Genomic DNA, 26,889 nt, shown 5'->3' with positions numbered 1-26,889 from the left:
CGATAATCAATGCACGGGCACAGACCGCAGTCTTTCTTCTTCACAAAGAAGAAACTCGAGGAGGCGGGTGAAGTGGGGGGACGTATATACCCCTGGTCCAGGGACTCGGAGATGTATGTTTCCATAGCCTCCGTTTCAGCATGCGACAGGGGGTACACATGACTCCTGGGAGGTACAGCGTCTACCCGAAGGTTTATCGCGTAATCCCCCGGTAATTTAGTTGCACGCGTCTTAGAAAACGCGTGCGCCAAATCGAGGTATTCGGGGGGGAATGCACACGGTGGAGGTACCGTCTGGACTTTCCACCGTGGTTGCACCAACGGAAACATCTAGACACCTACCCTGACACTCTTGCGACCACCCCATGAGAGCCCTCTGCGGCCATGAGAAGGTGGGGTTGTGGAGTGCTAGCCACGGGATACCTAATACCACAGGGAAAGCAGGAGACTCAATAATCGAAAAAATTACCTGCTCACAATGTGTCTCCTGGATGATCATGGTGACTGGTATAGTGACTTCCGTAATGGTCGACTATCGAGTGCTCTGATGGGGAGTGGAATGGATAGGGGAACCAATGAAATGCCTTGATGGCGTGCGAATGCCCTGTCCGTAAAGTTCTCAGCTGCGCCTGAATCAACTAGCGCCTTACACTGGGGAACTACCATGTGATCAGGAAAGTGGATAGGTAGGGTACAGTGCGCAGCAGAGGGCTCTGAACAAGTGTGGGTGTTCGATAGCTGGGGTGATGCGTGAGTGCCCTGCCTGCCGCCTCCAGGCCCAAAAGAACGTTGACTACGACGTGTGGTGTACTGTCCCTTTGTGCCACCAGAGTGGCACTAAAGCTGTCCTCCTCCACTCTCTCGGCCGGCGGCTCCACCCAGCTCCATCGGCTCGGGATCCGAGTTATCCGGGGTGGAAATGGACAGACCCGAATGGCCATGTCCACCAGTTTATTGAAGGACAACATGGTGTCCCGGCAGGCTAGCTTCCATCGGACGTCCTCCCGCAGATGGCACCGGAAATGGTCGATCAGGGCCCGCTTGTTCCACCCGGACCCCGCTGCCAGCATCCGAAACTCCAACGCGAAGTCCTGCGCGGTCCTCGTCCCCTGCCTCAGGTGGACCAGCCGCTCGCCCGCCTCTCGACTCTCGGGCGCGTGATCAAAGACCACCCGAAAGAGGCGAGTGAACTCCCCGTAGTTCTCCAACGCGGCTCCTCCTTCGTTCCAAACCGCGTTAGCCCACTCCAGGGCTTTCCCACAGAGGCAGGAAACGAGGACAGACACCTCTCCCGCTCCGATGGCGCCGGCCTGATGCTGGAGAAGTACAGCTCCATTTGGAGGAGGAATTCCTGGCACAGCGCCGCCGTCCCATCAAACGCCCGTGGTCGTGATATCTGGATCCCTCCGGGTGCTGGGGTGTAGGTGGCGCTGGATCCGGTTGGCCAGCTGGTCTCGACAGATCGGGTCCTATCCTCTCCAGGCGTTGGATGACCTGAAGAACCCGATCCATCGCTTCCCCCAAGCTGGCCAGCATTGTGGAATGCTCCTGGACCCGTGCCACGACTCCAGGCATGCGCTCTTCTCCCGCTGACTCCATAGCGGGTGGGTGATTCTGTGATGAGTGTGATGAAAGGAGTCAGGCGCAGGAGGGTAATCACCGAAAACAGAGTATATTCCTTCGTTGTCACATAACTGTGCTCAAATAGCGATCAACGAAACAGGCACAGGGGAAACTCTCATCCCTGGCAAATACACGGTAAAGGTAGAATCCAATAATATATAGGCACAGGGGAAAATCTACCCTGGCAACAAAATGTACGAGTAGCTCCACCGAGCTATACTACTCTCACAAATAACAATCACCCACAAGGACAAGGGGGCAGAGGGAACACTTATACACGGACTAATGAGGGGATTAGAACCAGGTGTGTGATTGACAAGACAAGACAAATGTGATGATGATTGGGGTGGCAGTGATTAGTAAGCCGGTGACGATGAATGCCGAAGCCTGCCCGAAAAAGGAGGGGAGGCAGCCTTGGCCGATGTCGTGACAGTATCTTATAACAGTGAAGCATCTATCTGGTGTGTGCATGTATTATAAATTAGCAACGTGGCAGTTTTCCCAAAGTTCCCAAAGTTTGATTTATCTAACTGGCTATAATAGCAGCCAAGGACATTTGCTAGCTTATTTGTTTGTGCTCTGATTACATGCAAGTGTCCAGGTCAGCAGTTTACACAGATGACTGTCTTCAGCCATATGAAAAACCTTCCATAGCTAAATATACCTAGCTAGCTAGCTACTTTCCTTTTGCTTCTCATCCAACTGGTGTTAACTAGCTAGCTACAGCTACTAGCCTTCTACTAGCTAGCTGCTACTGTTGCGCAGCAACCGAGTTGCTCGACCGGTTTAGACCTCTGAGATTTGGCTGAAAAGATGTTAGCATTGTCAGAAATGCTGCAAAAAGGTAGCACATCGTTGGTTTTTATTGGGCAGAAATGTGTATGTGAAAGTGATAAATTGTGAATTTAATAAAAACTATTGCAGCTACAACCTTGTTCAGTCCAAATGGATCTTAGTCTAATGGTCACCTTATGGGTGCTGTAGCCTCGTTTTAATCCGACATCTAGAATTTGAGCTAGGTTTATGCAAAAAATTGTCTTGACGACCCTAATGCTAACGACCCTGTCAAAAATCCGGTATAGTGGTTATTGGTAAAAGGCGGGACGGATCATGACGAGAGTCGTGGAGTGTGTTGTGAACCTCCAATAAAGTTGATTTGCCAATTTTTATCGACATTGGTGTAATTAATTAATTAATTATTAATTAATATGCCATTTAGCAGACGCTTTTATCCAAAGCGACTTACAGTCATGCGTGCATACATTTTTTTTGTGTATGGGTGGTCCCGGGGATCGAACCCACTACCTTGGCGTTACAAGCGCCGTGCTCTACCAGCTGAGCTACAGAGGATCATATTGGCTTAGATATGATGGTTGGGAGATTTGAATTTAACATTAAGTTTCAACCAATGCATACTATAGGCGCGACTATAATGATTATTATTAAAACGATTGCTCACTATTGACTGTGCTGTTGTATACTCTCATGGTGATAGCTTGTTGCTTGACTGCTCTGTGAAGCCACTGGCAGTGGAGGTCTGACAGATGTTGTTGCAGAGGTTTCTGATGAGCCTGACATTACATCCCTATCCCTGTACACACACATCTTCTCATCTCGATCTCTCTATACACACACACACACACATCTTCTCATCTCTCTATACACACATCTATCTGCTGGTAGAGCTGTCCATGGGATGGTACAGGAGGAATTAGCTTTATCATATTTACCCTTATAATGAAATCAAGCTCTTAGAGATAGCAAGCTCATTCAATGTCACAAACGTCCTCAGTCTGTTTCTTGACGTTCATAATATTCAGATGGGGAAAATGCCCCCCACACATGTATGGCAAAGACGAGCATATAGATTTTTCATTACCTTAGTGATTACCTCAAATATCTGATTTTACAAATACGCTGGCATATCAATGGCCCGCATCAATGGAGTCAGGGGTGGTGGCTGAAAATGTGGCTTGTATTCAAGTCAATGATTTGGCACGTTGGTCCAGCTTTGCTGATGATATCAGAGCACTGAATTGCTTTGCATTGAGGAACAGCCAACCAGGCTTACATGCTTATTGGGTGAGAGTGTGACAGGGTTGTAGACAGCTGGTCAGTGTGGTGGTGAGCGATCAGAATGACAATGATACGGATGCCCTCTACATAACATGAGGCTATGCTGAAGCAGCACTTTGTAATCCTATGAAGTGACTGAAATGGATGGCTTCATTTTACAGTGAGAGCACAGAAATAATCATAATAATGTATGAGCAAATGGGAGTTATTGGTTTATTCACAAAATGTGGTTTATGGGAAAGTATTTGTTCAGAAGAGGAATGTCAGAGGAGGTCATTGGGCAGTTATATTGAGTGCAGACAATAGGTAGAATTAGAATCTGGTGCATTTTCTGAACAAAATAACACTGTATAATTACACTATTCCTATTTTAAAACACTTTCAATTAGGATTGCAGTTTTTATTCACCCCTTTCTTACACAAGATTGCATTAGTCTGCATTTAATTAGTGCTTCCAAATAAATAGCTGTATCTTTTTGGTGTGCAGAGTGTGTATTTCTACATGAAATTGAACAACCTCTGTAAACACAATTTTTCTGTGCATGTAATTCAGTATTCAGTGATAGATTTAATTCAGTTTTATATTCTGTTGAGGTTTCAGTATTTGAGAGGATGAGGATGGATGCACTTTGAGCACCTCTCCTACAGCAGACTGCAGTCTACTAAACTAACTCTCTATTCCCAAGAGGAAGGTCCTATATAGAGGACAAGGAAACACATTTCTTTTATGTCCAAGAAATTGAGGGTACCTATTTATTCCCCTCATAGTTTACTTAATCTTGTCTTTGGTTCACTGTCTTGTAATATATGTAATTTTAGATATTTTATCAACATTATAAGGCAAGTCCCTTCGTGGTTATACTATACTGTAAGTAAGTATAGTATAAGGCCTTTTGTTTATAGAGTAAATAGTTGTAATTGCTTTCAGACATCCAGATTCTGACATGAGACACAATTGTAATCAACCATATTAATCATTAAATTAGCCAATGCTTGGGTGTAATTTATCATCCCTACTCTGAATCTATACTCTGAACCTTCCATATTTTCAAAATCTTTGTGCTTGACTTTTTTGTCTTGACAAGCTGCATTAAAACCAGAAAATACAGTATGTCCTAATTGAACATTTAATTGCAAGTACAATTTGACGAAAGTTGCAAAAAAATACATGTATTACCTACATTATATCTGTCACAACCTTGTTTCACTCCTCTTGACAGTTTAAAACTTTCTGAGAAATAGCCATTATTTACTATTTTACACCTAGGGTTACTATACATGATTTTGACCCATTTTATAAGAGATTCTCCAAAATTGAAATGCTCCAGGCATTTATATATAAACCCCAGTCGTACTTTATCAAATGCCTTTTCGAAGTCTGCTATGAATAGCAGGCCTGGTTTCCCATATTTTCCATAGTGTTCTATTGTTTCCAATACTTGCCTTATATTATCTCCAATGTATCTTCCATGTAAAAAACCTGTCTGATTAGAATGAATAATATCTGACAATACCTTTTTAATTCTATGCGTTATACATTTTGCTAGAATTTTTGCATCACAACACTGAAGTGTAAGGGGCCTCCAAATTTTTTAATGGACTGGATCTTTATATTTTCCACTTGTATCCTGTTTCAGTAATAATGAGATCAGTCCTTCTTCTTGAGTGTCAGATAATCTACCATTTACATAGGAGTGGTTAAAACATGCTAATAATGGTCCTCTTAGTATTTCAAAAAAGGTTTTGTATACCTCGACTGGTATGCCATCCAACCCTGGAGTTTTCCCGGACTTAAAGTCTTTAATTGCATCCAGAAGTTCCTCCTCTGTAATTTCAGCTTCACATGAGTCTTTCTGTATGGCTGTTAATTTGACATTGTCAATAGAAAAAAATCTCTACAATTAGCTTCAGTTAGAGGAGATGGAGGCGACTGAAAAGAAAACATATGCTTAAAGTACTTTGTTTCTTCCTTCAAAATATAATTTGGTGAATCATGGGTGACTCCGTCAATTGTAACCAGTTTCATTAAATTCTTTTTGGTAGCATTCCTATATTGAAGATTAAAAAATAATTTTGTGCATTTTTCCCCATATTCCATCCAGTTTGCTTTATTTTTATAATATATTACACTTCATCTTTCTTGAATAAGTTTCTCCATTTCTTTTTGTTTTTCCTCTAATTTATTCTGAGCCTCTATGTTACAGTTTTTATTGCCATCTATCTGTTCTGTTAGACTTTCTATTTCCTTTGTTAGTATAAACTCTTTTGACCTAAATTGCTTTTGTTTTCGAGATGAGTACTGAATTGCATGGCCTCTAAAGGCACATTTAAAGGTGTCCCCATACAATAAGGGGATTTGCTGTACCTATGTTTTGTCGGAAAAAGTCAGTTATAAATTCCTTTGTTCTAATTATAAATAAATTATCATCCAATAGGCTTTGATTAAATTTCCAATATCCTCGCCCACGTGGAAATTCAGTAAGAGTAATGTATATGCCAATTATATGATGGTCCGACTGCATTCTGTCCCCTATCAACACTTTTTAAACTTTTGGTGCCAACGAGAATGAGATAAGAAAGAAGTCAAGACGACTAGCTTGATTGAGTCTCCACCATGTACAGTGGGGAAAAAAAGTATTTAGTCAGCCACCAATTGTGCAAGTTCTCCCACTTAAAAAGATGAGAGAGGCCTGTAATTTTCATCATAGGTACACGTCAACTATGACAGACAAAATGAGAAAAGAAAATCCAGAAAATCACATTGTAGGATTTTTAATGAATTTATTTGCAAATTATATGGTGGAAAATAAGTATTTGGTCACCTACAAACAAGCAAGATTTCTGGCTCTCACAGACCTGTAACTTATAAGCCATATCTGTTTATGGTCCAATAACATATTTAAAATAATCCATCTACCTTGCGTATCTATTTGGACAATTTGCACATTCGGATCGAAATTACTATTAATTAATATCATCACCCCTTTTGAATTTCTTTGCCCATGGGAGAAGTATATGCCCCCCCCCCCCCCATTCCTTTTTCCACGCAACTTCATCTCGAATTGTTGAATGAGTTTCCTGTATACAATAGATATTATATTCCTTCTCTTTGAGCCATGTAAATATTGTTCTTCTTTTGTTATTATCAGCTAGGCCATTACAATAATAACTGGCTATACTTATTTCACCATACACCATAATGAGATACAAGTTTCAAGTCTATTTATTATTATATATGTTTGTACATTTACCAATAAAAAATACCGTAATGATTGAGTGTCCATATAGCTGTACCGTGATATTTGCATTGCTACTGAGTAACCCTTCAATTGTTCTCCACTAATTCCCCCGCTAAAGCCCCTCCCCATCCCAAGTTGAGCCGTCATCCCAGTGATCGGCATCCCACCCCGAGAGGCCAGGACCCATCCATCGAAAACAGCACACAGTGCCACCCACAAAACAGAAGCAGATTAACCGCCAAAATCATTTCCAATGCTGTCACCTCTATATATATATATATATATATATATATATATATATATATAACTATTTAAAAAAAATAATGCATATCCTATTTTCCATCATTATCAATTAATATGCGTAATAATGTCGGCAGTTCATGCGTAGGATTTTAACATATAACCCGGATTGCCATTGTATTCCATTTAATTTATTGACAAGCAATTATTATCCTAGCAAATAATTCCCGTGGTCCTCCCCATGGGTTACTGCAGCCAGTGTTGCCAGCACTGCCACTACCTGGGTGGGGGTACCCCACCGGAATCCCCACTGGCTAGGTAAAAGGTTGTCAAGGTTCTCATTAGCAGCTTTGCCAGGCAGGCTCAGAATCTTGAGGGGGTGGTGCTGCTCAAGTAGGTCTCTGATCGCATTTATTTATCTGTTTAGGCTGCATACTCACAGCAGGTCCATAAAAGAGATGGGAACTTCTCTTTGGTGTATGGGTCGCTCAGGTGGCTGTCCAGGATATAGGGTTAGGGATATTTCCATCATGATAGGACAATAAAAAATGTGATTAGATTATACTATATTTTAAAATGTATATCCCTCATCTACACAAAATTGAAAGCTCTCTCTCACTACCCCTGCTCATAGACCCCTGTCGGCTCTGGGATATGCAACCATTTCCCCTCTCACTCACTTAACGCCACACCTTTTCAAACACAAAAATGCACACCACATGGTTGACTGCGGAAGAAATGGGCCGAGCGTGCAAACGCACCCGCATCCACACCTGCCGCAAGGGGAAAAGGACGCCAGAGAGAACACAGGACCAACCATAACAACCATCCGCCAAAACAACAACCGCCCGCCAAAAAAGCCATGTTCTAATTAGTTGTATTTAAAGATGTATTATTCTGCTTGTTATCTTTTCTTGTTATATCGTTTTATCCTTTTATAAAATACTATACTTACTATAAATGTTCTTTAATATTACAATCCCTATCATTGCTAGTATTGGGTGCTCCATTATTCGACTCCTCTATTACAACTTTTAGAATAGCCATGGAGTAGTGCAACACGTTTCCCTTTTAATCTGTTTTCCTTGAAGATTGGATACAGAACTTTGCGCCTTTCTGCAATCTCCCTCGGTAACTGATCATTCATGCCTATTTTCGTGCCAGCAAGTCTTTTCCCTAGTCTTTTAACCATTGCTTTATCCTTAAAAAATGCAAATTTGGCAACGATTGGGCGCTCATATTTATGGCCTCTTTTTCCGAAACGGTGTACACGTTCGAGTTGGATTTTATCGACAGCCTCGAGTGGGATTTGAAGCGCTGTATGCAGGAAGTCTTTCATAATATTCTCTGTTATTTCTCCCTCCTTTTCCTGAATACCCGTAAGTACTAGATTTTCTCTCATCGATCTAGTTTGGATGTCTAGTAAGGCTTCTCTCAGAAGGTTGTTCTCCTTTTTAAGTTCCCTAACGTCCGTTTCCATCTTAGAGACTGTCACTTTTAATTTTTTGGTTTCTTTCTCCATTACCAATGCTTTTTCGTCACTCATTTGAAGACTCGCTTTCAACTCTTTTACGTCCTTACTGACCAATTCTAGTATGCCCAATTTGTCATTTATCGACTTCAACAGGTCGCTTTTCACACTTACCAGACCCAGTGGTGAAAAGCATATACAGTGGGGGAAAAAAAGTATTTAGTCAGCCACCAATTGTGCAAGTTCTCCCACTTAAAAAGATGAGAGAGGCCTGTAATTTTCATCATAGGTACACGTCAACTATGACAAACAAATTGAGAAAAAAAAATCCAGAAAATCACATTGTAGGATTTTTTATGAATTTATTTGCATATTATGGTGGAAAATAAGTATTTGGTCACCAACAAACAAGCAAGATTTCTGGCTCTCACAGACCTGTAACTTCTTCTTGAAGAGGCTCCTCTGTCCTCCACTCGTTACCTGTATTAATGGCACCTGTTTGAACTTGTTATCAGTATAAAAGACACCTGTCCACAACCTCAAACAGTCACACTCCAAACTCCACTATGGCCAAGACCAAAGAGCTGTCAAAGGACACCAGAAACAAAATTGTAGACCTGCACCAGGCTGGGAAGACTGAATCTGCAATAGGTAAGCAGCTTGGTTTGAAGAAATCAACTGTGGGAGCAATTATTAGGAAATGGAAGACATACAAGACCACTGATAATCTCCCTCGATCTGGGGCTCCACGCAAGATCTCACCCCGTGGGGTCAAAATGATCACAAGAACGGTGAGCAAAAATCGCAGAACCACACGAGGGGACCTAGTGAATGACCTGTAGAGAGCTGGGACCAAAGTAACAAAGCCTACCATCAGTAACACACTACGCCGCCAGGGACTCAAATCCTGTAGTGCCAGACGTGTCCCCCTGCTTAAGCCAGTACATGTCCAGGCCCGTCTGAAGTTTGCTAGAGTGCATTTGGATGATCCAGAAGAGGATTGGGAGAATGTCATATGGTCAGATGAAACCAAAATATAACTTTTTGGTAAAAACTCAACTCGTCGTGTTTGGAGGACAAAGAATGCTGAGTTGCATCCAAAGAACACCATACCTACTGTGAAGCATGGGGGTGGAAACATCATGCTTTGGGGCTGTTTTTCTGCAAAGGGACCAGGACGACTGATCCGTGTAAAGGAAAGAATGAATGGGGCCATGTATCGTGAGATTTTGAGTGAAAACCTGCTTCCATCAGCAAGGGCATTGAAGATGAAACGTGGCTGGGTCTTTCAGCATGACAATGATCCCAAACACACCGCCCGGGCAACGAAGGAGTGGCTTCGTAAGAAGCATTTCAAGGTCCTGGAGTGGCCTAGCCAGTCTCCAGATCTCAACCCCATAGAAAATCTTTGGAGGGAGTTGAAAGTCTGTGTTGCCCAGCGACAGCCCCAAAACATCACTGCTCTAGAGGAGATCTGCATGGAGGAATGGGCCAAAATACCAGCAACAGTGTGTGAAAACCTTGTGAAGACTTACAGAAAACGTTTGACCTGTGTCATTGCCAACAAAGGGTATATAACAAAGTATTGAGAAACTTTTGTTATTGACCAAATACTTATTTTCCACCATAATTTGCAAATAAATTCATAAAAAATCCTACAATGTGATTTTCTGGTGAAAAAAAATCTCATTTTGTCTGTCATAGTTGACGTGTACCTATGATGAAAATTACAGGCCTCTCTCATCTTTTTAAGTGGGAGAACATGCACAATTGGTGGCTGACTAAATACTTTTTTTCCCCACTGTACCTGCTGGAGCGCAGACTACGGGTGGGTGTTGCTATGGTGACCAGTGAGCTAAGATAAGATGGGGATTTGCCTAGCAGTGATTTATAGATGACCTGGAGCCAGTGGGTTTGGCGACGAATATGTAGTGAGGGCCAGCCAACGAGAGCGTACAGGTCACAATGGTGGGTAGAATATGGGGCTTTGGAGACAAAACGGATGGCACTGTGATAGACTACATCCAATTTGCTGAGTAGAGTGTTGGAGGCTATTTTGTAAATTACATCGCCGAAGTCAAGGATCGGTAGGATAGTCACAGGGAGGTGTGTCTTTCTGTCTGTCTGTGTCTCTGTCTGCACACACTGATCAGATGCTGGCAAAGTGTGGTCCACTATTTAACCTCCACATATCACCAGGCTGTTAGTCCCCAACTATCTACAGGCACAATGTATTTTGTTCTCTCTGGCTTGTAATCAATGCCCTCCTACCTTGCTAAGCTCTGGGGTTATTGATGTCTTCAAATGGGCTGCACTGAGCAGAGTCTTCCGTTCTTGGTTTGACCTCTCCTTGTCTTTTACTGGCTGAGCTGGAGAGGGGATCAGGGTCCTACCCACACTCGGGTTTTAGTGTGGAAAATGAAATGAATAGGAGAAAATTAGATTGCTGTCTCTGCAAGCGAATGCATATTTCTGTCAAACAGAAAAGTACTGCCATTTCATGTTCTCACAACACCCATTTCAGTTAGTTTGTAAAAGTTATATTATGATTCCAGAAAGTAAATGTGCTTCAAATCTTTCAGATCTCACTAATCAAGGCAAACCAAGCCAGTTATAAATGTTATTCTTCTGTTTTCTTTTTCATATACACTGAGTGTACAAAACATTAGGCACACCTTCCTAATATTGAGTTGCATCCCCTTTTGCCCTCAGAACAGCCTCAATTCGTCAGGGCATGGACTACAAGGTGTCGAAAGCGCTCCACAGGGATGCTGGCCCATGTTGACTCCAATGCGTCTCACAGTTGTCAAGTTGGCTGGATGTCCTTTGGGTGGTGGACCATTCTTGATACACACGGGAAACTGTTGAGCGTGAAAAACCAAGCAGCGTTGCAGTTCTTGACACAGTCAAACCGGTGCACCTGGCACCTACTACCATACCCAATTCAATGGCACTTAAATCTTTTATCTTGCCCATTCACCCTCTGAATGACACACATACAAAATCCATGTCTCAATTATCTCAAGGCTTAAAAATCCTTCTGTAACCTGTCTCCTCCCCTTCATCTACACTGATTGAAGTGGAGTTAACGTGTGACATCAATAAGGGATCATAGCTTTCACCTGGATTCACCTGGTCAGTCTATGTCAGTCTATCGGACAAGTTATACAATGTGAATATGTACTTTGTTATACTGTAGTGTATAGCGATATGCTGACATTTACATTTAGATAATCAGGTTTCACTATCTCACTTGCTTATTCAGGTCAGGCTCTTCCTAAGAGAAAACACCTTTGTTGTGGATGTTGTATCTGATTCACCATTTGATGAAGTACAGTTTGTGTAACCCATCATTTGTTTCCACTATGTAGGCTCTAATGTATTATTGTCCCTAAATTCCTGTATCTCTGAAAAGTGGGTTCTAATAGATATTTTACCTTGCCTTTGTAACTCTTTTGTTGACCAGTGAAAGCCCAAACTCTGAAGTACTTTACCATTAGATTGTGAGAGAAGATTCATTTGTTTAGTTGAATGTGTGAGTGCTGGGCCCTCCACTACTACTAACAGAGTGTCCATGGTGTTACGTACGTTGTGTCCTCCAGGGCCCCTCCCCAGGCCCAGGCCAGAGCCTCAGAGCTGGAGGTGATCTCCCAGCAGGTGGAGGAGGACAACCAGTGTCACGATCCGGTCCAGCTAGGCAGCTTTGCTTACAGAGACCTGCCTCTGGCCGCACTGGACATCTCCCTGGCCGGATCCCAGCTCATCTCCAACCTCGACGAAGAGGACAACAGAGAGGGGTAGGTGGATACAGAGACCCGCCCCCCTCTGTGTATCTGTGTAGGCCTAACGATCAGCCTGGACCTGGATTAGTCCAAGCTATGCTCAGTCCATTTTTGTGTATAATGCAGTTATATATTCATCTTTGTTCTATGGCTTCTTTCTCAGGTGAGATCATTCTTACACAGCCATAGATACGTAACTGGAAAGACAGCTAACTTTCTACAATTCTACACATTCTGCCATGGGGCTGTTTTAAAGCTAATTTCCTGCGATTCTACACATATTGCTATGGGGGCCCCCAGAGCCCTGTGGTCAAACTCTGGAGCCACAGTATGCACTGAGATTTTGCATACAGTAAATAGATTATAGGAATTACTTGAGTGTGAGGATCTTGTACAGAGATGGAGGGTGCAGAACATTTGCCTCGGCATGCTAGGAATGTGTAATACATGCTGCTGTAGCCTAGTGGTGAAGCAAAAACAAAAACAATGCTCCCACAGGCCGTTGGCACGCGGCTGCGCGGCGCTCTCGTCTGTGCAGAGAAAGTAGACAAACACCATGAGCTTAATTAGAGCATCCGCCCACCACGTCATTCAATGCCTGCTCTGTCAGCTGACATCACCACGCCCAGCTGGGACCTGGCCCGGCCCAGGGCTCTGTGGGACGCAATGGGGGACAGATGGTCCCCAGTCCCACGCCACACACCCAGGCCACAGAGTGCAAGAGCTGGCAGCGCTGGCATCACTTTGGGCACTCTCAGGAGAACGTGTCCATATGAAACTCTGTCACCACATGAGAAAGCACACAGCGATGTGGAAAAGTCATGGGATGCTAAGGTGCATCTCTAAGGGATTTTAGAAGTCAGACTTTTCTGGTTCAATCCCTGGCTAAATAGCTATTTGTTTTGATGAAAGGGAATGGAATGGTTTTCTTAATTGGAATTATATTTCCCTCCAAGCCTGGGAAATATTATTTAGCCCTGTAGCGCCATCATACTAATAAGAATAGGATGTGTTGCAAGTGAAGCTGGAGATATGGCATGTTCATTCAACTTTTTAGATTGGAATTCCAGATTTCCAAACCACAGGCATTCCAAGGCCTACTCGTTTCACTGTGGGCTCCTGTTTCCAGCCACTGGAAGCATTCGTGAAAACAGAGAAGTATGCAGCCACGTCACAGTTTCTTGTTTACTCTGTGAGTTATGTCTGAAGCATTAAAGGAATGACAGAGAGCTAGGTTGGTATTGCACATTGTCATTCATTAGACTCATTGAAATAGTCAGACGCCCTGATGACTGACTGAGTGTACATTCTGATTATTTATAAAGCATTGTTATCCCTTCCCTTACACACATTCTGTTCCTTAACCGTTAATATCCTCTCAACCTTGTCTTAATGCATTTATAAGCAAGCTCTCCAATGTATAATGAAGTGTTTTCTCTAAATCTAGACCCTTATGTCATGGTCAATATTTGGCATGAACACAGTAATTGATTATGTAACGTTCAAAGTCACATTGGATTATTGTTTTCCTGATGCTACCTCATTTTTGTTCTTAGATATCCATATAAGATTAGCTTCTTAGTTCTACTAAACCAGACCTGACAGACGTTCCAGACAACGACTAAACGTTGTTTTAAAGCTGACACAAACAGACTGTTATTGGTCCACATGACCAAGTCATCAATAACAAACTATAACATCGGTTGCTTAGCTGAATGGGTTTACCATCTGCCCTGGAAAGACTTTGGTAATGTTGATATAGGCTATGGTTAGGTTTTTAGGCTTCTGAAAATGGCCTGAGATCAGGCTCCTTAACACTAAATGGAGCCCAATCCACTAGGCACAATCAATTCAACGTCTAGTTTTGATTCACATTTGGTTGAGTTGTCAACTAACGTGAATTCAATGTGAAATCAACAAAAAATGTCACAATGTCATTGGAATTTGGTTAAAAGTTGGGTCAAAAAAATACAAAATGCCCTTACGTTGATGACTTTTTGCAAATCCAATCCATTTTCCACGTTGATTCAACATCATCACATTGATTTTGGGGGGTTGAAATGACACGGAAACAACTTTGATTTAGTTTTTGCCCAGTGGGAAGGCTTTAAAGAGGGCTTGCCTTTGTTGTGATCTGTACAGCTGTGAAACAAAAGAGAGTCTTGGAGTGCATGTGGTAGGATTTGCATTGTAGCGAGCTGCTGCACATGGATCTCTATCAGCAGACGTGGGCGATTATGTAGGAGGTGGATGTGTTCTTGCGGACAACAGGGGGCACATGCAGTACGAGCAGATTCAGAGCAGTGGTGAGCTCTGGATTTATTAATAGACTTATGCATGGAGCTACCTTCTTGCCCAGAACATACTAGAGACTACGGTGATGTGGCATGTTGCTTTCCTCTACTATCACCTTATTCACGCCTTCTGATTAACCTGTCATATGCTTTTGTCATGTTTTGACATTCAGCTTCTGAAAATTGCCAGCATCCTCACAGGGTTGTGGCATTTCAACCTTAATTAGAGCATAGAAAGACAGATCCAAGCCTTTCATTGGTTGAAAGACATATTGTAAAAAGGGTTGTTTCAAACACTTTCTTACACACTTACAGTCTGGTTGTTACAGGCTTTTTAACGGTTTATGAGTGTAAACGGATTATGTATATTGTGATCTGTTGGTCGAGATGTGAAGCTGCAGCATTAAGGTGAATTAGAGTGACGTCCTCCTAATGACCTTCCTGGTGGATTGACCCTTCAAACCCAGACTTAGTTGAGTCCAGGTCCCTCTAGAGAACCTCCAGGCCTCTCCAGAGCTGCACCAGGGACCAGGGCTCCTCTCTGAGCTGCCAACCCAGGGCCCACAGCCCCTCTCTAGGTATATCATCTGCCAGATCAGCCTCCAGCCCCAAGCCACCAGCAGCAGCAGGAACAGCAGCATATGCCACTGATCTCAACGGGGCCAATGTGTGAAGTGTGATGCGTCGCAGCAATGACAGATGGTTCATCTGGGTCAACCTGTTGCTGTGACTGGAGGAGAGAGAGAGAGGAGGGACCTTCACCCTGCCTGCTCCCACACTTCCATTCATTAACAAAGCTGCCCGCCAAAGATTAGTGGGAAATGGTTCCATTTGCTGAATGTGTGCTGGCCTCCATGTTGGGTGGAGATGGGAGTATTGACCCTGTGCTGATACCTACAGTGTGATGGTAGGAAGTATGGTATTGGAGGAGCTTAGGCATAGCCAGACTAGAGCAGGGTACAGATAATTGCCAAAATAAAGGAAACACCAACATAAAGTGTCTTAATAGGGCGATGGGCCACCATGAGTGTAGTTCCAGAAGTTAGCTACACCGCTAAATGGCAAAAATATGTAATTAACTACTGAAAACACTACCAACATTTTAATTTAGTTCAACTACCACCAAGCTACTGCAAAATGTAGTTTAATTACTAGTTGAACTACATGCAGCTCACTACTCCTCAACACAGTGTTTCCTTTACTTTGGCAGTTACCTATAGATTGATTACAACAGTGCTCTGAGTACCCTACTGGGATCAAGTCCTTCGGCTACTTATCCTGCAACCATTGAGACATGACTGTTGCTTAGCACAAAAATGATGCAGTAAATTATACACTCAATTATACATTTCAACAGTCAGTAGAATTAAGATTGAAGTGATATGAACATCACAGAATGTAAGAATACTGTACAGAATGAATTTAAGTGAATCTGGACATCTCTGTAGATGGATTTGTGAAAAGAGTAGAGGGGACTATTTTAAACACACAGAGGAACAGTCCTCGCCATCAAATTGGCTGTGCAGCAGGTACCACATGCTGCACACCTGGGTAGCACAATTTGTGGGCATGGTTTAAGGGTTTGTTAATATTCACAGACATGCAAAGTGTGAGATTGCTTTTTGGGCTGAGAGTGAGAGAGATCAAGGGTCCTGGTGAAAACCCATTTATCAGAACCAGCTTGTCTGCTGCTCTGCAGATGTAGGCCAATCCATCTCCATTTGCTTAAAAGACGATTTCTCCAGCAAAGAATCTCCTGAATTCCTTTTGGCACCATGTCTTCCAAACAGCAGGTAGTGAGGTGCATATCCTGTGGTACTGTGCACTGTGTTGTTGTATACCTGCATCATCTCCTGCAGGTGGTCATGCCAGCGTCGTCTCCAAGGACCCACTCCAATTCGCATACTTCCCCAACAGATCCACAGATTACACAATCTCTATTGCACTCCACACGTCCCTCTCCCACCTGGACAAGAGGAACACCTATGTGAGAATGCTGTTAATTAACTACAGCTCAACATTCAACACCATAGTGCCCTCCAAGCTCATCACTAAGCTCAGGACCTTGGGACTGAACACCTCCCTCTGCAACTGTATCCAGGACTTCCTGACGGGCCGCCCCCAGGTAGGGCTGGGCAATATGGCCAAAATATCATATCACGGTATCAAAAATGTTTTTTTACGGTATGTCGGTATTTGACGGTGTTTCATGTTTTTGAATAATAAAAGTTCAAAATGTGCTTCATGAGTAGTGCGTAACCCCAGGGTGGCAACACATACATTCTAAGTGATTTCAATGGGTTTTTCTCCATTCTGATTGTTTTATACTGTTCAATTCAACTTCAACAACAACAAAAAATTCAGCATTTTCATTAATTTCTGCATTTCCTGCACACATTTGATATCATTTCCACACGTAGGGCTGCATGATATGGGCAAACAATCTAGGCCATATTTTTAACCAAACATTGCAATTGCGATTTGACTTGTGATTTAGAGCAAAACACTTGGGTGAACTGCTGGAATCATGGAAATAGAATGATTATACAAATTCTACAGTTAGAATATAATAGTGGGCACTTTGAATACAGTGTTTGACATGACAACAAATGAAAATACCAGGGAGGAGTTATTGTGACAGCGTAGGAACCTAGGTGTTTCCTAGGGGACCCTATAATCTTGTGAAAACAGCATTGTTGTCATCAACATTATTGCATGTGCTGCATTGACCATGCAGAGACTGAACGCAAGCGTCTCGTGCTCAAGGAACAACAAATGCGCTCCTTGAGTGACAGGGGGCGGGGCTAGTTCCGTGTGGAAAGCAGCATGGAGAGAGAGAGCAGAGAGAGCTGACTCAGGTAGTGAAGTAAACCCTAAAAATGGACGTTACACACGGTGTATCACATTTCACAAACCAAACATTCAAATACCGTTATAGAAGGTAAAGTAAAAACCGATCCGTGCATCAACACCGGTATATCGTAAAATATGTTATACCGCCCAGCCCTACCCCCAGGTGATGAGGGTAGGCAACAACACATCCGCCACGCTGACCCTCAACACGGGGGCCCCTCAGGGATGCGTGCTTAGTCCCCTCCTGTACTCCCTGTTCACCCACGACAACGTGGTCACGCACGACTCCAACACCATTATTACGTTTGCTGACGACACGACGGTGGAAGGCCTTATCACTGACGACGATGAGACAGCCTATAGGGAGGAGGTCAATGACCTGGCAGTCTGGTGCCAGGACAACAACCTCTCCCTCAATGTCAGCAAGACAAAGGAGCTGATCGTGGACTACAGGAAACGGAGGGCCGAGCATGCCCCCATCCACATCGATGGGGCTGTAGTGGAGCGGGTTGAGAGCTTAAAGTTCCTCGGTGTCCACATCACTAAAGAATGAACATGGTCCACACACACCAACACTGTTGTGAAGAAGGCACGACAATGCCTCTTCTACCACAGATTTGGTATGGGCCCTCAGGGCCCTCAGATCCTCAAAAAGTTGTACAGCTGCGAAATTGAGAGCATCTTGACAGGCTGTATCACCGTTTGGTATGGCAACTGTTTGGCATCCGACCACAAGGCGCTAAAGAGAGTAGTTCATACGGCCCAGTACATCACTTGAGCCGAGCTCCCTGCCATCCAGGACCTCTATACCAGGCGGTGTCAGAGGAAGGCCCTACAAATTGTCAAAGACTCCAGCCACCCAAGTCATAGACTGTTCTCTCTGCATCAAGTCTGGAACCAAAAGGACCCTGAACAGCTTCTACCCCTAAGCCAAGCTGTATCCGTACCCATTGGATGCAGTGATCACAATATAGTGGCTATATCCAGGAAAGCCAAAGTTCCGAAAGCTGGGCCTAAAATAGTGTATAAGAGATCATACAAAATATTTTGCTGTGACTCTTATGTGGATGATGTTAAAAATATTTTGGGGTCTGATGTGATTAATAAGGAGCATCCAGACACTGTACTTGATAAACATGCACCTGTTAAGGAACTGACTGTTAGAACTGTTAAGGCTCCTTGGATTGATGAGGAATCTGAAAAACTGTATGGTTGAAAGAGATGGGGCAAAAGGAGTGGCTAATAAGTCTGGCTGCACATCTGACTGGCTGACTTACTGCAAATTGAGAAATTATGTGACTAAACTCAAGAAAAATAAGAAGAAACTGTATTATGAAGCCAAGATCAATGATATAAAGAATGATGGAAAAAAACTTTGGAGTACTTTAAATGAAATTATGGGCAGAAAGACTAATTCAACTCCATCTTTCATCGAATCAGATAGCTTATTCATCACAAAACCATTTGATGTTGCCAATTATTTTAATGATTACTTCATTGGCAAAGTGGGCAAACTTAGGCAGGAAATGCCAACAACGAACAGTGAGCCATCATATTCATGTATAAAAAAACAGAAAGAAAAGCATTGCAAGTTCGAATTTTGTAAAGTTAGTGTGGGAGAGGTGGAAAAATTATTGTTATTGATCAATAATGACAAACCTCCTGGGATTGACAACTTAGATGGAAAGCTACTGAGGATGGTAACTGACTCTATAGCCACTCCTATCTGTCATATCTTTAATCTGAGCCTAGAGGAAAGTCTTTGTCTTCAGGCCTGGAGGGAAGCCAAAGTAATTCTGCTACCCAAGAGTGGTAAAGTGGCCATTACTGGTTCTAACATCAGACCTATAAGCTTGCTGCCAGCTTTTAGCAAACTGTTGGAAAATAAGGTGTTTGACCAAATACAATGCTATTTCTCTGTAAACATATTAACAGCATACTTTCAGCATGCTTATAGAGAAGGGCACTCAACATGTACTGCACTGACATAAATGACTGATGATTGATTGAAATAAATTGATAATAAGAAGATTGTGGGAGTGGTACTGTTAGATTTCAGTGCAGCCTTTGATATTATTGACCATAACCTGTTGTTCAAAAAACGTATGTGTTATGGCTTTCAACCTCTGCCATATCGTGGATTCAGAGCGATCTATCTAATAGAACTCAAAGGGTTTTCTTTAATGGAAGCTTCTCTGTCAAACAGGTGTGGTGTACCGCAGGGCAGCTCTCTAGGCCCTCTACTCTTTTCTATTTTTACCAATGACCTGCCACTGGCATTAAACAAAGCATGTGTGTCCATGTATGCTGATGATTCAACCATATACGCATCAGCAACCACAGCTGATGAAGTCACTGAAACCCTTAACAAAGAGTTGCAGTCTGTTTTGGAATGGGTGGCAAGTAATAAACTGGTCCTGAACATCTCTAAAACTAAGAGCATTGTATTTGGTACAAATCATTCCCTAAGTTCTAGACCTCAGCTGAATCTGGTAATGAATGGTGTGGCTGTTGAACAATTTGAGGAGACTTGACGTTACCTTAGACTGTAAACTTTCATGGCTTTTTTGACACCACACTCCCGGGGATCGAACCCACTACCCTGGCGTTACAAGCGCCATGATCTACCAATTGAGCTACAGGCTCTAGTTTAGTCTTATCTTGATTATTGTCCAGTCGTGTGGTCGAGTGCTGCAAGGAAAGACCTAATTAAGATGCAGCTGGCCCAGAACAGAGCGGCATGTCTTGCTTTTCATTGTAATCAGAGGGCTGATATAAATACTATGCATGCCAGTCTCTCTTGGCCAGGAGTTGAGGAGAGACTGACTGTATCACTTCTTATTTTTATAAGAAACATGAATGTGTTGAAAATCCCAAATTGTTTGCATAGTCAACTTACACACAGCTCTGACACACATACTTACCCCACCAGAAATGCCACCAGGGGTCTTTTCACAGTCCACAAAATACCAAATACCATAGGACTGCTAAATTGTTAACCAGATAGCTACCTGGACTATCTGCATTGACCCCCTTTTGAATTAACTCATTTGACTCATTACATACGCTGCTGCCTATTATCTATGCTGTTGCCTAGTCACTTTATCCCTACCTACAGTTGAAGTCGGAAGTTTACATACACTTAGGTTGGAGTCATTAAAACTAGTTTTTCAACCACTCCACACATTTCTTGTTAACAAACTATAGTTTTGGCAAGTCGGTAAGGACATCTACTTTGTGCATGACACAAGTAATTTTTCCAACAATTGTTTACAGACAGATTATTTCACTTATAATTCACTGTATCACAATTCCAGTGGGTCAGAAGTTCACATACACTAAGTTGACTGTGCCTTTAAACAGCTTGGAAAATTCCAGAAAATGATGTCATGGCTTTAGAAGCTTCTGATAGGTAATTGACAACATTTGAGTCAATTGGAGGTGTACCTGTGGATGTATTTCAAGACCTACCTTCAAACTCAGTGCCTCTTTGCTTGACATCATGGGAAAATCAAAAGAAATCAGCCAAGACCTCCGAAAAAAAATGGTAGACCTCCACAAGTCTGGTTCATCCTTGGGAGCAATTTTCAAATGCCTGAAGGTAACACGTTCATCTGTACAAACAATAGTATGCAAGTATAAACACCATGGGATCACGCAGCCGTCATACCGCTCAGGAAGGAGACGCGTTCTGTCTCCTAGACATGAACGTACTTTGGTGCGAAAAGTGCAAATCAATCCCAGAACAACAGCAAAGGACATTGTGAAGATGCTGGAGGAAACAGGTACAAAAGTATCTATATCCACAGTAAAACGAGTCCTATATCGACATAACCTGAAAGGCCGCTCAGCAAGGAAGAAGCCACTGCTCCAAAACCGCCATAAAAAATCCAGACTACGGTTTGCAACTGCACATGGGGACAAAGATCGTACTTTTTTGAGAAATGTCCTCTGGTCTGATAAAACAAAAATAGAACTGTTTGGCCATAATGACCATCGTTATGTTTGGAGGAAAAAGGGGGTTGCTTGCAAGCCAAAGAACACCATCCCAACCGTGAAGCATGGGGGTGGCAGCATCATGCTGCGGGGGTGCTTTGCTGCAGGAGGGACTGGTGCACTTCACAAAATAGATGGTATTATGAGGAAGGAAAATTATGTGGATATATTGAAGCAACATCTCAAGACATCAGTCAGGAAGTTAAAGCTTGGTCGCAAATGGGTCTTCCGAATGGACAATGACCCCAAGCATACTTCCAAAGTTGTGGCAAAATGGCTTAAGGACAACAAAGTCAAGGTATTGGAGTGGCCATCACAAAGCCCTGACCTCAATCCTATAGAAAATATGTGGGCAGAACTGAAAAAGTGTGTGCGAGCAAGGAGGCCTTCAAACCTGATTCAGTTACACCAGCTCTGTCAGGAGGAATTGGCCAAAATTCACCCAACTTATTGTGGGTAGCTTGTGGAAGGCTACTCAAAATGTTTGACCCAAGTAAAAATGTTAAAGGCAATGCTACCAAATACTAATTGAGTGTATGTAAACTTCTGACTCACTGGGAATGTGATGAAAGAAATAAAAGCTGAAATAGATAATTCTCTCTACTATTATTCTGACATTTCATATTCTTAAAATAAAGTGGTGATCCTAACTGACCTAAGACAGGAAATTTTTACTATGATTAAATGTCAGGAATTGTGAAAAACTGAGTTTAAATGTATTTTGCTATGGTGTATGTAAACTTCCGAATTCAACTGTACATATCTACCTCAATTACCTCGGTACTGGTACCTCGTGTACATAGCCAAGTTATCGTTACTCACTGTGTATTTATTTCTCGTGTTATTATTTTTCTATTATTTTTTAATTGTTGCGAAAGGCCCGTAAGTAAGCATTTCACTGTTAGTCTGCACCTGTTGTTTACGAAGCATGTGACAAATAAAAATTGATTCGATTTTCTTTTTTTTTGTGACACAAACTCATACAATCTCAAACTCAGTTCGCATTTTCCTGTCGGCTGCCACTCAAAAATAAAAATCCTTGAAAAAAGGTACATAAATATAAAGTATTGATCATTATGATCATATTACAGAATCAAAACGTAACAATAAACCCAGTATGCAAAGGAAAATAAACAAAAATAAGTGAGCCTCCACCCCCACCTCCCATCCCATCCCATTCCCCCAACCCTGCCCATCCAACATGTCTCCATCCAACCACCCACCTCCTGCCCCCCCCCCACCCAGAAACCATGTCTTGTACCCCTTCCACCCCCCCCTTAGCAACCAGTGTTGCTTGTCAGTCACTCCCCCCCCCCCCCCCCCCCCACACACACACACACACACACACCTCTATCTGTCCCCCCACACCACCAAAAACCCTCCCCATAGCACCCCTTCACGTCAGCCCGAAAGCAAAACAAGTAAAATAGATGAAAGTAGGTATACTGTATATACAGCTGCGGAAAAAATTAAGAGACCACTGCAAAATTATCAGTTTCTCTGGTTTTACTATTTATAGGTATGTGTTTGGGTAAAAATAACATTTTTATTTAATCTATAAACTACTGACAACATTTCTCCCAAATTCCAAATAAAAATATTGTCATTTAGAGCATTTATTTGCAGAAAATGACAACTGGTCAAAAAGAAAAAAAGATGCAGTGTTGTCAGACCTTGAATAATACAAAGAAAATAAATTCATGTTCATTTTTAAACAACACAATAGTAATGTTTTAACTTAGGAAGAGTTCAGAAATCAATATTTGGTGGAATAACCCTGATTTTCAATCACAGCTTTCATGCGTCTTGGCATGCTCTCCACCAGTCTTTCACATTGATGTTGGGTGACTTTATGCCACTCCTGGAGCAAAAATTCAAGCAGCTCGGCTTTGTTTGATGGCTTGTGACCATCCATCTTCCTCTTGATCACATTCCAGAAGTTTTCAATGGGGTTCAGGTCTGGAGATTGGGCTGGCCATGACAGGGTCTTGATCTGGTGGTCCTCCATCCACACCTTGATTGACCTGGTTGTGTGGCATGGCGCATTGTCCTGCTGGAAAACCCATCCTCAGAGTTGGGGAACAATGTCAGAGCAAAAGGAAGCAAGTTTTCTTCCAGGACAACCTTGTACCTTATGTCATGCAATAAAATGCAAATTAATTACTTAAAAATCATACAATGTGATTTTCTAGATTTTTGTTTTAGATTCCGTCTCTCACAGTTGAAGTGTACCTATGATAAAAAATTACAGACCTCTACATGCTTTGTAAGTAGGAAAACCTACAAAATCGGCAGTGTATCAAATACTTGTTCTCCCCACTGTATATATAAGTCCAGGAAATCACATTGTAGGGTTTTTAATGAATTTATTTGCAAATTATGGTGGAAAATAAGTATTTGGTCAATAACAAACGTTTCTCAATACTTTGTTATATATCCTTTGTTGGCAATGACACAGGTCAAACGTTTTCTGTAAGTCTTCACAAGGTTTTCACACACTGTTGCTGGTATTTTGGCCCATTCCTCCATGCAGATCTCCTCTAGAGCAGTGATGTTTTGGGGCTCTTGCTGGGCAACACAGACTTTCAACTCCCTCCAAAGATTTTCTATGGGGTTGAGATCTGGAGACTGGCTAGGCCACTCCAGGACCTTGAAATGCTTCTTACGAAGCCACTCCTTCGTTGCCCGGGCGGTGTGTTTGGGATCATTGTCATGCTGAAAGACCCAGCCACGTTTCATCTTCAATGCCCTTGCTGATGGAAGGAGGTTTTCACTCAAAATCTCACGATACATGGCCCCATTCATTCTTTCCTTTACACAGATCAGTCGTCCTGGTCCCTTTGCAGAAAAACAGCCCCAAAGCATGATGTTTCCACCCCCATGCTTCACAGTAGGTATGGTGTTCTTTGGATGCAACTCAGCATTTTTTGTCCTCAAAACACGACGAGTTGAGTTTTTACCTAAAAGTTCTATTTTGGTTTCATCTGACCATATGACATTCTCCCAATCCTCTTCTGGATCATCCAAATGCACTCTAGCAAACTTCAGACGTGCCTGGACATGTACTGGCTTAAGCAGGGGGACACGTCTGGCACTGCAGGATTTGAGTCCCTGGCGGCGTAGTGTGTTACTGATGGTAGGCTTTGTTACTTTGGTCCCAGCTCTCTGCAGGTCATTCACTAGGTCCCCCCATGTGGTTCTGGGATTTTTGCTCACCGTTCTTGTGATCATTTTGACCCCACGGGGTGAGATCTTGCGTGGAGCCCCAGATCGAGGGAGATTATCAGTGGTCTTGTATGTCTTCCATTTCCTAATAATTGCTCCCACAGTTGATTTCTTCAAACCAAGCTGCTTACCTATTGCAGATTCAGTCTTCCCAGCCTGGTGCCGGTCTACAATTTTGTTTCTGGTGTCCTTTGACAGCTCTTTGGTCTTGGCCATAGTGGAGTTTGGAGTGTGACTTGTTTGAGGTTGTGGACAGGTGTCTTTTATACTGATAACAAGTTCAAACAGGTGCCATTAATACAGGTAACGAGTGGAGGACAGAGGAGCCTCTTAAAGAAGAAGTTACAGGTCTGTGAGAGCCAGAAATCTTGCTTGTTTGTTGGTGACCAAATACTTATTTTCCACCATAATTTGCAAATAAATTCATTAAAAATCCTACAATGTGATTTTCTGGAATTTTTTTCTCTCAATTTTCTGTCATAGTTGACGTGTACCTATGATGAAAATTACAGGCCTCTCTCATCTTTTTAAGTGGGAGAACTTGCACAATTGGTGGCTGACTAAATACTTTTTTCCCCCACTGTATTTTATATGTATGTGTTGGGCTTTATAGATTGTTATTGAAGTGTATTTGTCCAGGCCTCATTTGTTCCTTGACTAGCACCATTCAGTCTCACTGTCAATAATTCTAAAGTTTCACATTTCTAATAGTAACTGTATCCACTGGCGAATTGGGAGAAAGTGAGGTGATTGCCATTTAAGAGCCAACATGTTTTTTTGCAGCAATGCTGCCTGCCAGCAGTAATCATCTCTGATTAATTGAGAGATTCAAGGAGGTATCATTGTTAAGTAAAATAGTAGATGCAAAACAATGAATATTTACATTCATGCACTTCTAAATGAATTTTGTAACTTTGTCCCAGAGGCATTTAATTGCAGGGCACTCCCACATCATATGAAGGAATGTGCCTACCTGATATAGGGGACACAGTGAACAGTTGGGAGTTGGGGCCAATTTCATCTTAAAACTTTTCCTTGGTGTTAAATACCGTCTGTGAACAAACTTAAAATGTATAAATTGATTATATTCCAATTAAAGGGTTGTTAAGATCACTTAGATCTGTGGACCATATTTTTTAAATGGCTGGCTCAGAATATGAGCTTTCCAAAAGTTGTTTATATATTATAGAAATCAGTCCTTTTGGGAGCCCAGATCATTTTCTTTTATAAATCCCATCATTGGATGGTTCTGTAGTTGGGTTTCCCAAGGGACTCTATAGGCCAGCATAAAATTTAGCGTTTGGTAATGATATTCCTCAATTTCTTTCCCTCTTTGTAAGTTTGTTCATTTTATCCGGGATCGCTTGCCATATACATTTTTTAACCGTTTATGGATTTTATCCCAATAGCCAGAAGGGGGAGACATGGGAAGCATTGAACTACAGAAATTCAACCGTGGCAATATATTCATTTTGACAATGTATATTGTGCCGGTCAAAGCAACTGCGATGTTAGTCCATCTACTGAGGTCGGATTTAATTGATTTGAGCATTCTGTTAAAGTTTCTGTCAATGGTTTTCTCTAAGGAAATATATCTACTCTTAAATATAAAAAATATGATTTAAGAGGGGCCTGCGTTTTGATTGGCACTACAGGTGTTTTATCAGATAAGCTGGGGCTTTTCATAAAACACAAGGTTTGGCCAATAGAATCTGGCATGGATTAGCACTGTGGTCTTTTCTGCCCCCCAGTGGCCTGCCCTCCCATGGTACAGTTCGCAGATGTAATTTCTCTCACCTGTAGGGGCAACCAGCTGGACAATCGTCTCTACTTCTTTGGGGTCCTGGAATGTCCGAAACAGGCAGCACACCCTCTTTACATGTAAGGCGATCCCATTGCCGTAGCACATCTAGGGCTTCTTTCGACTCGCTCCCTCATTCCTGTTTGTTAGGCAGCTGCCCTCTTCAGTGAATCACTCGCTTCAGTGTGATATCACTTTCTTGAAAGCTCTTCCACTGAGCCAATGTTCTCGCTGGTATGAGTGGCGTGCCGTGTCCTGTTCCAGCCTCCTGGTCTGCTGATTACATATTT

General features: G+C 42.5%; 1 protein-coding gene across 1 annotated transcript in view; it reads left to right on the top strand.

Moving 5' to 3' along the window:
* Positions 1 to 26,889, top strand: part of LOC311137511 (transmembrane protein 266-like) — a gene marked incomplete at its 5' end in the record, with an annotated part of 89,312 nt that overhangs the window by 24,197 nt on the left and 38,226 nt on the right. Inside the window, one exon of the mRNA XM_084172039.1 lies at positions 12,251 to 12,445. Coding sequence (XP_084028165.1) covers positions 12,251 to 12,445 — 195 coding nt within the window. The remainder of the gene's footprint in view (positions 1 to 12,250; positions 12,446 to 26,889) is intronic.

This window comes from Coregonus lavaretus, assembly GCF_964263955.1.
Source record: "Coregonus lavaretus genome assembly, chromosome: 11".
Lineage (NCBI taxonomy): Eukaryota > Metazoa > Chordata > Actinopteri > Salmoniformes > Salmonidae > Coregonus > Coregonus lavaretus.
The sequence above is the reverse complement of the archived record's forward strand: the minus strand, read 5'-3'. Positions and strand labels throughout refer to the sequence as shown.